This window comes from Girardinichthys multiradiatus, chromosome 23, assembly GCF_021462225.1.
Source record: "Girardinichthys multiradiatus isolate DD_20200921_A chromosome 23, DD_fGirMul_XY1, whole genome shotgun sequence".
In the NCBI taxonomy this organism is placed as follows: Eukaryota; Metazoa; Chordata; class Actinopteri; order Cyprinodontiformes; family Goodeidae; genus Girardinichthys; species Girardinichthys multiradiatus.
Window position 1 is genome coordinate 49,773,928 of NC_061815.1, and position 13,445 is coordinate 49,787,372.

Genomic DNA, 13,445 nt, shown 5'->3' on the forward strand with positions numbered 1-13,445 from the left:
CCTGTCCTCCTCCTCAGTTTTAAGGCTCAACGTTTATTTGAGAAGAAATGACAGTTTTTACTGCTGGTCCCGTCCCTTTTAAAGTGCCTTGTAAATTGAATCAATCATCCATATTTCAAGTCAGGTTCATACATTTCAATGAATCCTAACTATCAATCAGAGCAGTCAGATTCAGTTTATTACTCAAACAGGTTAAAAGGTTTTCTATCTAAGGAAACCCAGCAGATTGCATCGGGTCAGTCGGGTCGTTTCCCAAGTCTGGATAAATTCGTCTCCAGTCCTACTTTCATATTCAGCTATAAAAGAGAGACAAAGGAAATTCTGAAAATCAGGATTTATGTCTTTGTCTTTTCTTCTTGAAGGTGTGAACATTTCTGGGAATTTCATCGAGTTTCTCTTATTTAAAATAAACATTGTATGATCCAGATGGAGACGTCCTGAAGAGAATAAACACAATAAAATAACTATTAAATAAATATTTTACGAATAAAGATGATAGAACAACTTTTTAATGCCAACATTTAGCAACCCCAACTAATAAATCTGTTGGTTCTTAAAGAAAGGGCCTGGATTTCTCCGTTGATTCATGGTCCAGTTCTTTAAGACCACTTAACTAAGGTCCCTGTCAACAATGTGATCCAGAACATTGTTCTCATGGTTCCTTGGAACCTTCCTCTGGGGGGTCCAGAACCGAGCTGTTTATGTAACTGATGCTGAGGGGGGGGGGGGTTGAAACAAATAGAACCTGGAGGTGAAATACAGCCACTATAGCTGCCTAATCTGGTCAATTCCAGGGTTACAGGAATATTTACTGTTTAGGAAACTCTTCATTACTGTTGCTTCAGAGACCATCCACAGCAACAACATGGTCCGGAATGAGATCTAAAACATATGAAACCGGACCAGTACAGGATGAGCCTCAGAGGTTGCAGATTAAAAAGCCAAGAAAAGTCTCTCCAGTCTTTGTGAAAATCCGTTGCTGTAATTCAGCTTCCTGTTCAGCTGTCAAGTGTGTGACAGAGAATATAAAGCTGTGATTTTCAGCAGTAAAAGTCGAACAGATGATTCTGTCACAGCAGATACACTTTATAACGTATTTAAAGTCACTCCAAGCTCTGTGGAACGGTGAGCAACTGAAGAATAAACTTGGAGCTGAATCCGATGTTCAGGCTACTTCTTTTGGAAGCACAGCAGAGGATCGGAGAGAAAGATCTGGTCAGGATTACATCCCGAGACCTGGATGATGTGCCCTTGAGGAGCGTAAACCTCGCACACATAACTGCCTTGTTTGTTTCAGTCTGTTAATAATTCATAACCCTGATGGCTGTGACTGTTTTCATTTGGATCTGAACAAAAATGCTCCAAAATCTGCTGACAACACAGGTTTAAATCAGTAAAACAGAATAAGTCTGACTGATTTTATTTATGTATTTAAATTACTGCTGTTGTATAATATAATGTTAACAGAAAGTATGAACTGTAGAGGAATTTAAACTGGGAGATGCCTGGATCAAAGGTCTGGTTCTGGTTCCTAGAAAGGTTCCTGCAGCAGGAAACACTCCCACCTCCTGTGGTGTGAGAACTTTTCTGCTTATGAAAACCTGAGATTAGCCCCAACATTGATATTTATAATGGTTCATAATAAAACTGCATCATTCCTGGTTTACCAGATTTTAAAAACCCATGTAGGATGAATTATAAAGTCCCTTTCTTTGGACTGGAGTCTTCACTGGAAAATGCAGACATTTCCCAGTAATCAGTGGAGCAGCTCATTTCGGTTTCTGTTCATGCTGAAGTTCTGCTGTTCAGAAAAAGCACCTTAGATGTGACCCATGTTGGTCAGAAGGAAGTGAAACGCCACGCTTTGGACTCACTGGGATTTACCTGTCTATGGTGGAGTCCCTGTAGAGTTCAGTTTCTGTTCTGAGTTGTTGTCTCTTCAGTTTTTTAAACGCTAACAAACTGAAAGTCTATTAAACAGTTTCTTGGACATTTGTCTTTTTCCCAGAATTCACTGGAATCTGCTGCCACCCTGGAGGAGAGCTCAGGAATGGACCTGGATACAGAAGCTGTCATAGATGCTGAGAAGAACTTTAACACTGCCAGGTAAGCTGCTGGATCCATAAACCATCAGCTGCTACAGTTGTTCTTCGCTGTTAGCCGTTTATAGCTGTTTATACTTGATACTGCTGTCTTCAACGCATCATCAGAAACGCATTTTACCTCCTGCATGACTACTTTTATATTTTAAACTGATTTTATGGAGCCATATTTTCATCAAGTTATTTCATATATGAGGTGTTTTATTCATGTAACTGTAGAGTGACTCTTCCTCAGCTGCTCCTCAGTCATAGTCTGTAAAATACTGTTTAACTTGGCTTGTAATGGTTTGACTGGTCATCACATGGAGGAACAAACTACTCAGCAGGGAATAAGTAACAATATTAAAGCAAAGGTTCTTTATCTCTATCAGGCAGGACAATCAGCCCCGGGACGCCATGGAGCAGACCGTCACCATAAACTGTGTAAGTAGTGGGAAGATGCTCACAGAACAGGTTTACACTGGAGGAGTCATTTTTTAATGATGTAAAACATCTTTAATTGTCTTGAAATGATTCTGTTCGAAGGGTTCATGTCCTCCCCGTCTCTCCTCTCAGGACTCTGATTCATTTCGCTGCGATCAGAACGCCAACACCAGCGAGACCAACAGGAACCATCTGTCACCGTGCCAAACAAACTCTGGCCTCAGCCCGCACCTCCAGCTCTTCCCTGACAACCAGTGGGAGGGTATGTGTCCTCCTGTCTCTGGATCCCAGCAGGTTGTGGACAGCATGAATATCCCGTCCATAGGAGGATTCTTAGTTTAAAAGAGATTTTAATCCAAGTATTTTTTCCTGGATCCATAAAATTCAGAAATTCATTAAATTCTGAATTAGTTTTTAAATGAACTTTCAGTTTTAGCTTCTCCAAACTGACCTGTTCCTCTCCTCTTCACGTCTTCATGTGCCGTTAAACATTAACGTTAAGCAAAGTGATGTTTTTCTAAGCTCCTAAACCTTTTTACAAAGTCTTTATTTAAATGATCGGTGTGAGCAGAAACATCATGCTGCTTCTGACACAAGAACATCAGGAAAGTTTATAGAAAAACTAAAAAGCAGAGGGCCAAGTGTAGAACTTTGATGTACAACAAGATGCCATCAAAATGTTTAATCTGTGTGGATCCACTGCTTTCTGTAACTCAGTATGAATTTACTGCATTAGCTGAAAATGAAGCAATTTTGCCTTAAAGTCAGGATTTAAACTCATTCTTTGGTAGAAAACTGTGCTGATGCCTGCTGTCCTACTTTAAAACGTCTTCAGTCTAGGGTGGTTCACAGGAAGCAGAAACTATGTTGGGATTTATCAAGAGAAAGCTAAAATGATTCTGTTTGTTTTGAGGCGTTTGGGTTTTTCTTCATCATCATGTGAAAGGGCCCTGGGACCACGTCAACTCTTATCAGCATCTCCTGGCCTGAAGGGGGCAGTAGTGCTCCTGAATTTACTCCCAACCTTTTTTAAGTCTCCTTTGTTAGGAAATTTAACCTTTAGCACCACTGTATATTGAATGAATGTTGCTGTGTGAAAATATGAATGATTGATCTCACCACTCCTTCTCTATTCCATCTCTCTGCCTGTCCCTCCTCCCTTTTCTTCTTCTCCTCTTCCTCTGTCCATCCAAACAGCATCACCCCTTTCCCATCTCCACCTCCCTCCCATCGACTTCTCATGTATGCATCTGCAAAAAGAAGGCCAAGGTAAGTAACTTCATGTCCATGGGTTTACCCATCCTTCTTGTCCCCCATGCTCGTTGGTTGCCATGGCAGCTACATGCTGTAGTAGACACCATGCCGGAAACTGCTTTACAGTATCTGTGTGAGGATCTTCAGGGAACCCTGCATGTTAAAGACCTTCCTGCAGATTTCCATTGTGGGGGAAAGTCTGAGCTTGTCTGTGTCACTGATCAGATGGACCAAAGTACCTTTCCTCTGATAACAGCAAGGTCCCACGCTGCCTGTAGCTTCTCCTCTGTCTCCTTACTGATGTTTTAACACTCTCCTTCTTTCCTCTTCTGCTCAGCTTGTTAGCATAGCACTGATGGTCACTGGTAGGTGGGTCTGAGGTGTGGACCACTGCACCAGATTCACAAGCATTGGTTGTTATAGGAGTAAATCTGATTTGTATTGCATATAAATGGACTCTGATGTCGTCCTTGGATCTCTTTCAGACCCTGTTCCAGCTTTTAAGTCCTGGCAGGACGACACAGAGAGCGGAGAGGCCCAGCTCTCCCCGCTCGCTGGTCGCATGGTTCCTCTGCCACCGCTACCCCTGGAGGACGACGGTGAAGAAGAGATGGAAGGGCGACATGACGACTCTCCTTCTTCTTCACGCTCCCACCCTCATATCCTGACTCGACGGTTTCTGGATTTTGGAGCGCACAGCACCCAACGCTTTCTCCAGCAGGACCTAGAGGCCACCTCACCCTCCAAAGCGCAGCGGTACGAAGAGAATCAGAGGTCCTGGATTAACTTGTTTTCACCTCTTGAGTGCTTCAGGTTTATAATACCTTTTCCAGTCAAACACACCACCATTGATTGAAAGTTGTCTCCTCAGACCAAGGCGGGCTTCATTTGGCTCCAGAGAGGCGATGAGAGGAGATTCTGTGACCCATCAGCTTACCAAAAAGCTTCAACATCTGAAGAAGAAAATCAAACAGTTCGAGGAGCAGATTGAGAAGGAGAGGAACTACAAGGTAAAAGAATCAGCAGATCTTTTCATATTTTCAGTTTTCTATCACTATTTGTAGTTTCAAATCCTTTTAGTCTGGTTGCAAAACAATCTCCTTCTTCATCTGAAGAACCTGAAAGTGCACCATGCATCTGTATTCAGCACCTTCTTTAATCTGACGCCCCTCAATAAAATCCAAAGCAGCCAGTTGCTGAAAAATGGTAAGAAGAACTTCAAACCTACCAAGACATGGAAGTCCACCTAAACTGGGCAAGGAGAACATTAATCAGAGATGCAGACAAGACGTCCATGGAGTCAACATATGCTACCCATACGTTGACTTCTACTGAAGAGTGGCAAGAAGAAAGAAAGCCAGATGTCCTGTAAGAACATGTGAGAGAAGGTGATCTGCTCAGAGGAAACCAGAACTGAACTTTTTCACCTGCTTGCAGAACCTTTTGTGTGGAGAAAAACACATTATCCTGAACACACTATGTTCACATGAAACATGGTGGTGGCAGCATCATGCTGCGGAGATGCTTCTCTTCTGCAGGGTCGGGAAGCTGCTCAGACCTGATGGGAGATGGATGGAGATAAATCCAGGACCATCCAAAGTCCAGACCCAAATCCAACTGAGAATCTGTGGCAAGACCTGAAAACTGATGTTTACAGATGTTCTCCATCCAGTCTGACTGAGTTTGAGATGTTTAACAAAGAAGAAACAAAGTCTGTAGATCTTCAAAGCTGGTGGAGACAAACATCAGAAGACCTGCAGTCAGAAGAGGTTCTACAAGGTTCTGACTCACTAGACACAGATGAACTCAGAAGCAACAGATTTTATTTTAGGCTCTCAGGTTAAAAAAACGTTAAAAACCATGAAACATTTTCCTTCTACTTCACAATAACTTGTTTTGTTCCATCACAACAGAACCCACGGAGGTTTATGGTTGAAACGTGATGGAAGTTGATGATGTTTGAATGCTTTTGGCACGTTGCTGCAGATTTACTCTCTTGGGAAAATCTGAGTGTAAATGAACATATTGAACTAACGCACTGGGACCCCAGTCAGTAGATCATAAACATCTTGATCGTACTTTAAGAAGTTCTGTGTGGGGACATGCAGCCTGGAGAACCTTTCATTTATTGGCTCTAATTAAGCATTTCCTACAACTGGTTTCTGGGTAATTCATTAAAAAGTGAACTTTCCAACTTGCACAGACTGTTTGACATTTGAAGTAGCGGTAAAAACCCAGAGTGACCTTTCATCTGGTTCTTGGCAGGCTGCCTGCACAGTACTGGATGCACTCAGTGCAGATATTGTAATTGTTTGCATTTTTAAAGTTTAGTCCCTCCAAGCACAAACATGAAGGGAACGATGTTATTGCTGCTGTAAATCCTCTGACCTTTCCTCTCATGGCTTTTTCTGCAGCCCTCTCACGCAGACAAGGCAGCTAACCCTAAAGTCCTCAAATGGATGACTGACCTGACCAAGATCCGCAGACAGCTTAAAGGTAGAAGCGCTCGTTCTTTTCCCCGTCGTGTGTGTGTGTGTGTTTGTGTGTGTGTTTGTGTATGTGTGTGTGTTGGGCGTAAGGACTGGGCGCCATCCTGTTCCTCCTGGGACAGTTTGGCCCACCTCCCACTCCTCAGCCTTTAACAGCAACATGTACGCTGGTCTAACAAACATGAGCAGACATGTTTGGGTTGGCGTGGCTCTCACCCTTCAGTGTGCCGGTGCGTCCTTGTGAACCCACATCCATGACCTGGAGGATGGGTTCAGTAAGGTGAAGCAATGACAAACACTGACAACTGAAACATTGTCAGGTCTTAGGATGGAGAAATCCTGACTATAGATTTTGCAAACTTTGATTAAATCTAATCTTACATTCTGCACATAATTGATCATAAAAATCCTGCGTTGCTTCGCCGGACTGAATTTATCCCAGGACCCTCATACGCCTCCTCTCTGTGAGGTGACTGCTTCTCCTTGTTGGAGGATGCAGTGGCTCAGAACATTTCTCTGTTTCAAATCAAACCTGAAAATCAATAATCGAGCACCCGTTCTCCACTTTCCTCCTTCTATTGCCCAACGACCGATTGATTGGTTGATTGGCCCAACCAGGACGCCAGCACCTCCTTTTACCTAGAAGCACGCTGAGGCACCAGGCTTTGCTCCATTCACACAGAAGCCACCCTGCTCCCTCATCCCCTTCCTCCTCCTCCTCCTCCTCCTCCTCTCTGTGCTCACCTCCCCATCACACTCCCACCCTCCCACTCCACCCCGGCTCAGACCAGAGCTCTAGACCGTTTCACCTCAGTAAGTACAAACCCCCCAGTAAGTAGACATTATAAATATTACCAACAGTCACAGCAAGGTGGCCTGGTGTTACTGGTGTGTTTACTGGTGAAGCATGTTGGCATGGTGATATGATGTGTGTGTGTGGGGGGGGAGGGGGTGTCTTGTTTAGGAACAGTTTCTCACAATGCAACAACAACCTGCGACAGACCAACACAGCAATACTATTATCAATGAACCTGAAAAGTGTGGAGTGCATTTGTATTCAGGCCCAGTAAGACAGTACTTTGCAGAACCACCTTTTGTTGCAGGTTTGTCTCTACCTCAAGCTCAGTCAGATTGGATGGAGAACATCTGTGAACATCAGTTTTCAGGTCTTGCCACAGTTTCTCAGTTAAATATAGGTCTGAACTTTGACTAGGCCATTCTAACACATCTCTGGCTATATGTTCTGGGTGGTTGACTGAACCTTCACCCCAGTCTCAAATCTTCTGCAGCCTGTGACACAAAAATTCTCAATCCTGGCCCTCAGGACTCACAGTTCTTCATGTTTTAGATGTTTCTGCTCCAGCACGCCTGATTCAGACGATTACATCTCCTCCCTAACTGCCATCTAGTCCTGCAGAAGCCTGATGATCACAGTTCATTGAAGTCAGGTGTGTGGCAGCAGGTAAACACCTCCAGCGTGTAGAAGCTGATGACTAGGGTTGATTACCACTAATCTAGCTTCCAGGAAGTCTTCCCAACAGCTGTGACCAGCATGATGGAGCCAACACCATGTTTCACTGTGGTGATGGTCTGATCAGAGTGATAATAAACTTCCTTTAAAAGGGACTGTGTACAGCTCAAACATAAATGTCACCATTTGATGCATAGATTATAGCATTAGCTAATTTCCATCTGCAGTCTGTTGGCGATTTAATAAGATAATAAAAACTTCTTCCACGTTCGCTGCGTCTCCTGCAAAGACTTGACATTCTTCTCGTCACTCCATAAAGGTCAGATTTGGATTCTACAGCTAATAGCCTCCACCTGAGCTCTAAATCTCTGCAACTCCTCCTCAGTTACCATGGAGCTCTTGGCTGCTCCTCTGATTAATTCATGGTGGACCTCCATGTCTTGGTAGATCTCTATCCTCTTTCCATGTTCAGACAATGGATTGAACAGAACTCTGAGATGTTCTAAGCCTGGGATGTTGTGGTAGAACCAAACCCAGCTTTAAAGTGAACCAGAATGTCCTCCAGACCTGCTGTGTTCCTCGGTCTTCGTGATGCTGGTTGTTCTCTAATGTTCTCTGAAGAACCTCTGAGGCCAGAAACAGAACATCTCAGCTGGTTCCTGATCAGGGGACTTCTGAAAGCTGTTGGTTGGGCCGGGTTTTATTTAGGGGTATCAGATTAAAGGGGCTGAATAGAAATGCACTCCACACTTTCCAGAATCGCATTTAAAAAAAAAAAAAAATGTTCTTCCATTGATTGATGCTCTACTGTGTTGGTGGATGGTTGAAACAGGGGTGTGAACACTTTTACATTGTTTTATTTAGCAAACACTTTTTCCCAAAGAGTCTCAAGAACCTTTCGATTGATAAGTTGGACCTGACCTTCGTTTGTCAGTGATTTTTCTCTAGAATCTGTCCAGAAAAATATTTGGATTGATTTTTCTTCCTCTGTGGTTTTCTCACCTCCTCCACTGCGGCTGTGAATAAATATTTCACACATTTTATCTGGTGTTTCTGAGCTCCGGTCCTTCAACACTCCAGCTTCATGCGTGCCTGTCCGTTTCTCCTCCTCCAGATGCCAAACACTGTGCTGAGAGCGAGCTCGGCCCGCAGACTCGCCCTCGTAGCAACACCCTTCCCAAGAGCTTCGGCTCCACTCTGGACCAGGGCTCTCATGACATAACCGGGGAGGTCAGGGGCCCACGCCCCACCAAAGAAGAAACGCTGGAGCTGATCCAGTGCCGAGTCAAAGGGAAGAGGCAGGAGGACGGCTGGCCGGACGACATCAAGGTGAGGAGCAACGGCAGCAGCACCAAGAGTCCATTAAGGTCTCTGACCTCCAGAAGCAACAACATTAAATGTTCTCTGATAATATGACCGGTTTTAGCTGGAGAGAGTACAACGTTATATAATACATTAATACTACTGATGAAGTTCAAGAAGAAGATACTAAATCAAAACATTTATCCTGATTTTCAACTGGACCAAACCGGGTTTTTAATCTCAGTTTGATCCAGATTTTCCACAGTAAATGTGACATTTATCTGTTTTTTAAAGCTTCTTTCTCTTTTTACATATTTTACCATTTAAATCTAAATTTGATTTATGCATGAAAATGTTCCAGCTCCTTCATCACCAAAGTCTTCTAACGAGGTTTAAAACGCTGTGAGTAAACGTTAGGAAAGTTATCCTTCAGGTGGGGAAGCAACTTAAATAAAAAAACAACGTTGCATCTCGTACTCGTCTTCCGCTTCATCCGGGACCGGGTCACCGGGGCAGCAGACCCAATAGAGACGCCCAGACGTCCCTCTCACCAGACACCTCCTCCAGCTCCTCCAGGAGGAGCCCAAGACGTTCCCAGGCCATCTAGAGATGTTAAATATTGTTTGTTGCATCTTATTTCTTTTAAAGTTAAGTATTTTTGTTCCAGTTGGACATTCCTGCAGACAGAAACTAGGATTAAACTACAAGTAGAAATGGGAGCCAAAACAGAATAAAACATTTAATCTGATGTTCAGGTTTATTCTGAATCTCTGCTTCTGCAGAAGATGACCAAAGAACAGCTGTCCTGTGAGAAGATGCTCCTTCAGAAGAACCTGCTGCACTACGAAGGCCTGCATGGAAGACCGGTAAGTTCCTCCTGCTGCACAGCTTCATTATGTTGTGTGAAGCTGCTGCTTGAACCCATGTTCCTCTGTCTGCAGGTGACCAGAGAAGAGCGTCTGGTGGTGAAGCCTCTCTACAATCGCTACAGGCTGGTCAAGCAGATGCTGGCGAGAGTCAGCATCACACCAGTAACGGTCAGGATGCCACAAACTAACTGTTTTATCATCTGAAAGAGACAGAATGTCACATCAGCTCCTGTTTTAACATGGTTCCTCTGCCTCAGGCGTCCCCCTCCAGTAAAAGGCGGAGTCAAACCCTCCAGCCAATCATTGAAGGAGAAACTGCTCATTTCTGGGAGGAGATCAAAGAAGAGGACGAGGAAGAACAGAAAGGTGGAGAGGAACAGGAGAAGGAGGAGGAGAGGGAAGAAGAGGAAGATGATGATGAGGAGGAGGAGGCTGAGAGCAGCGGTGGAGAGATGCAGAGCTCAGAGGTCATCATGGCGTTTGAGGCCGTGACCCCGAGCGGTGGGTCGGTGAGGAACCAACCGGACGAGTTGAGAGACAAGATGGAGGAGGGGTCGGGGAGACTGGCGCTGGACCTGCGTCTGTCCAGCTCCAACGCCTCGTCCATGTAAGGACGGAGACGGATGTCTCCATCACTCTTAACAGTGAGCTGCAACTAAACGGTTCAGCAAGTGATCCGATTAGTTTCAGATGTAGAGTCCTGGTCCAAAAGAACCACATTGGCACATTATTATAATGAAATGTTCTGGTTTCAGTGACACAGTACCGTCCATAGTTGGATAAATGTCCCTCAACAGCTTCTGTAGCCTCCAACAAGCTTCTGGCACGGTTCTGACTGGATATCGGACCACTCTTCTCATCTGAAATAGTTGATTTAAATTGGTTGGTTTTCTGGTACCGACCCAGCTTTTACAAGTTCTTTTTAACAGGATTTAAGCTAAAGTCGTTCCAGAACCAGGTTGTGTGTTTGGGATCATGGTCCTGTTGGAACCACCTGGCCCAAACTGTTAATGAGAAGATGTTCAGGAACCAACAAGGCATAGAAGGTGCTGGAACCAGTGTGACTGTTCACAGTAAAACCAGTTTAACATCAACAGGAAGGAAGGCCCAGCTTTCCCACAGGATATTACCCAGAAACCAACAGGTTTAAATGGACCCCCCTATTGGTCAGAAACATGTGGGCCCAAATTCCTGTTTGTAGAACTTCACTCTGATTGGATCTTTGTCCCACTCTAAGAAAACAACAGTTCAAACATCATTAAAGGCCCAAAATGAGTATGAATAAAATTAGCCGATGATGAGTGGATCAGAACCATTTTCTCCTCGATCATCTTTGGACTGAAACCAGAATCAATCACGTTTATTCAGTGCAGATTTTTTTTCAGACACTCTGACCAGAACTCTACATCTGGAACATGAAATAACCTAAACATCTTTTCAGTTCAGATCATTTTTTAGAAGATAATCTGTGATTATTGGACCTCTGAGGAATATTTGATTTTCCATTAAAGCAATAAGAAAAAATAAAGTTTATTAGAGAAATAAGCAGCAGCTCCATTTTGACCCGACTAAACTGTGACTGCAGAGCGGAGGAAACTTGATGTTATGAAACTATTATAATAACAAGGATCAGAGACGTGTGACCTACCGAGTCTCTGACGTGTCACCGAGTTCTCACCTGTAATTTGTTGGTTCTGGAACATGAAGCTCAGGGCTGATTCCTCGGGTCAATGCGGTTCAACTCCTGCTTCAAACGAGGACAAATTTTATTTTTTCAATCAAAACGCTCAGAACTCGTGATTTCACAGCACTGTCCTTTTTTAACATAACATGACCGGACCTCAGCCGACCCGTTTGTGAAACTCCTGACGTTTGCAGACGACACCACTGTCATTGGTCTGATCCAGAACCGTGATGAGTCTGCATACAGACAGCAGGTGGAACGGCTGGAATGCTGATGTGGTCAGAACCACCTGGAACTTAACTCACTCCAGACTGTGGAGATAATAGTGGACTTTTAGAGAACACCGTATCGGCTGTGGACCACCTCCGGTTCCCAGGAACCACCATCTCTGAGGACCTGAGATGGTCTTCACACATAGACACTGTTCAGAAGAAGGTCCAACAGAGACTGTAGTTCCTGAGGCAACTCAAGAAGTTCAACCTTCCACAGGAGCTGCTGGTCATCTTCTCCACTGCCATCATTCAGTCTGTCCTGTCTTCATCCATCTCAGTGTGGTTTGGATCATCCACCAAACAGAACAGGTCCAGACTGCAACGAATAATCAGAGCTGACCTTCCCTCCATCCAGGACTTATACAGGTCAAGGGTCAGGAAAATGGTAGCTAACATCTCTGCAGACCAACACACACCCTGCACATAAACTGTTCAGAGCTTTACCTTCAGGTGGCGCTGTCTGCTAAAACCAGTCGCCACAGAGATAGTTTCTCCCTCCAGGATGTTTCTCTGATTCAACTCTTGACAGTCAGAGCTCCAGAACAACACCAGGCAGACTTGGACTGGTCCCACATTATATTCTATTAGAAAGTCAGTTGTGTTTATATGTACTTTTAAAAAGATATTCTTGTTGAGAGCAAAGTGTACCGGCGTCAGATTCCTTGACAAACTGGCAACAAAGCTGATTCTAACTGCATATCCCATGATCCTCCAGGCCAGAGCTGCTGGAACAGCTGTGGAAGACCAGAACAGAGAAGAAGAAACTGAGGAAAACCATCCGAGAATTTGAGGAAGATTTCTACCAGCATAATGGAAGGTAACCGTAGCAATGCATTATTAAATATTACTTTTGGGACCAAATCTAGAGATGTCTTCTTCTACCATGAGTCCAGAAGGACATTTTATTGCCTCTTTGTGACCAACATCTCACCTCCACGTATATCAAACCCAGCAGAAAGATCTGATTATCTAAAATAAGATGTCCCACAGCTAAGAAACCAGGAAGTAGCTCAGCTCGTTTTTATCCCACACAGAAACCGACTAACCCCTCCATCTCCTTTCTGCAGGAACGTTCAGAAGGAGGACCGGGTGCTGATGCTGATGCTGGAGAAGTACAGGGAGTACAAGAGGATCAAGGCCAAACTGCGCCTCCTGGAAGTCCTCATCAGCAAACAGGATTCTTCCAAGTCCATCTAGATTTTTCTCAGATAACCGCTATGGTCGCACACATCATCAGCCGTCATCACTGCACCGGCGCCCCCTGCAGGAATAATCCAAAATAACCCACCAAGGGCAACAGCGATCAGATCAAAAGAACTTCCCACCTTCAGCAGCTCAGGTTGCTGCAGTCACACCATGAAGATCTCAGGTTGTTAGAAAGTGACAAAGGTTTGATCATTCAAAATGAACAATTAGACTAAATTTAATTTAAACTGGCTGATATTTACCATGACATGACTGCAGAGGCTCTGATGGTCAAACCTGACTTCATATCACTGTGTCCTTCATCTTCATCATCCACACCTGGTGTCGCATGTTGATTTGTCCGTTTTCTCCCCAAACAAAACTCATTTCCAGA

General features: G+C 44.1%; 1 protein-coding gene across 7 annotated transcripts in view; it reads left to right on the forward strand.

Moving 5' to 3' along the window:
- The window catches only part of fam13b (family with sequence similarity 13 member B), a 75,685-nt gene that overhangs the window by 60,559 nt on the left and 1,681 nt on the right, over positions 1-13,445 (forward strand). For 4 of the 7 annotated variants that reach the window (XM_047352819.1, XM_047352821.1, XM_047352823.1 and 1 more), the window contains 14 exons: positions 2,009-2,106; positions 2,474-2,525; positions 2,658-2,787; positions 3,723-3,794; positions 4,265-4,553; positions 4,651-4,789; positions 6,194-6,275; positions 6,887-7,081; positions 8,854-9,068; positions 9,824-9,907; positions 9,983-10,078; positions 10,168-10,517; positions 12,582-12,683; positions 12,934-13,445. The exon at positions 12,934-13,445 is cut by the window's right edge and continues 1,681 nt beyond it. In XM_047352819.1, the coding sequence (XP_047208775.1) occupies positions 2,009-2,106; positions 2,474-2,525; positions 2,658-2,787; positions 3,723-3,794; positions 4,265-4,553; positions 4,651-4,789; positions 6,194-6,275; positions 6,887-7,081; positions 8,854-9,068; positions 9,824-9,907; positions 9,983-10,078; positions 10,168-10,517; positions 12,582-12,683; positions 12,934-13,063 (2,034 nt within the window). In that variant the 3' untranslated portion in view covers positions 13,064-13,445. The remainder of the gene's footprint in view (positions 1-2,008; positions 2,107-2,473; positions 2,526-2,657; positions 2,788-3,722; positions 3,795-4,264; positions 4,554-4,650; positions 4,790-6,193; positions 6,276-6,886; positions 7,082-8,853; positions 9,069-9,823; positions 9,908-9,982; positions 10,079-10,167; positions 10,518-12,581; positions 12,684-12,933) is intronic. The other 3 variants (XM_047352820.1, XM_047352822.1, XM_047352825.1) reach the window with 3 other exon arrangements.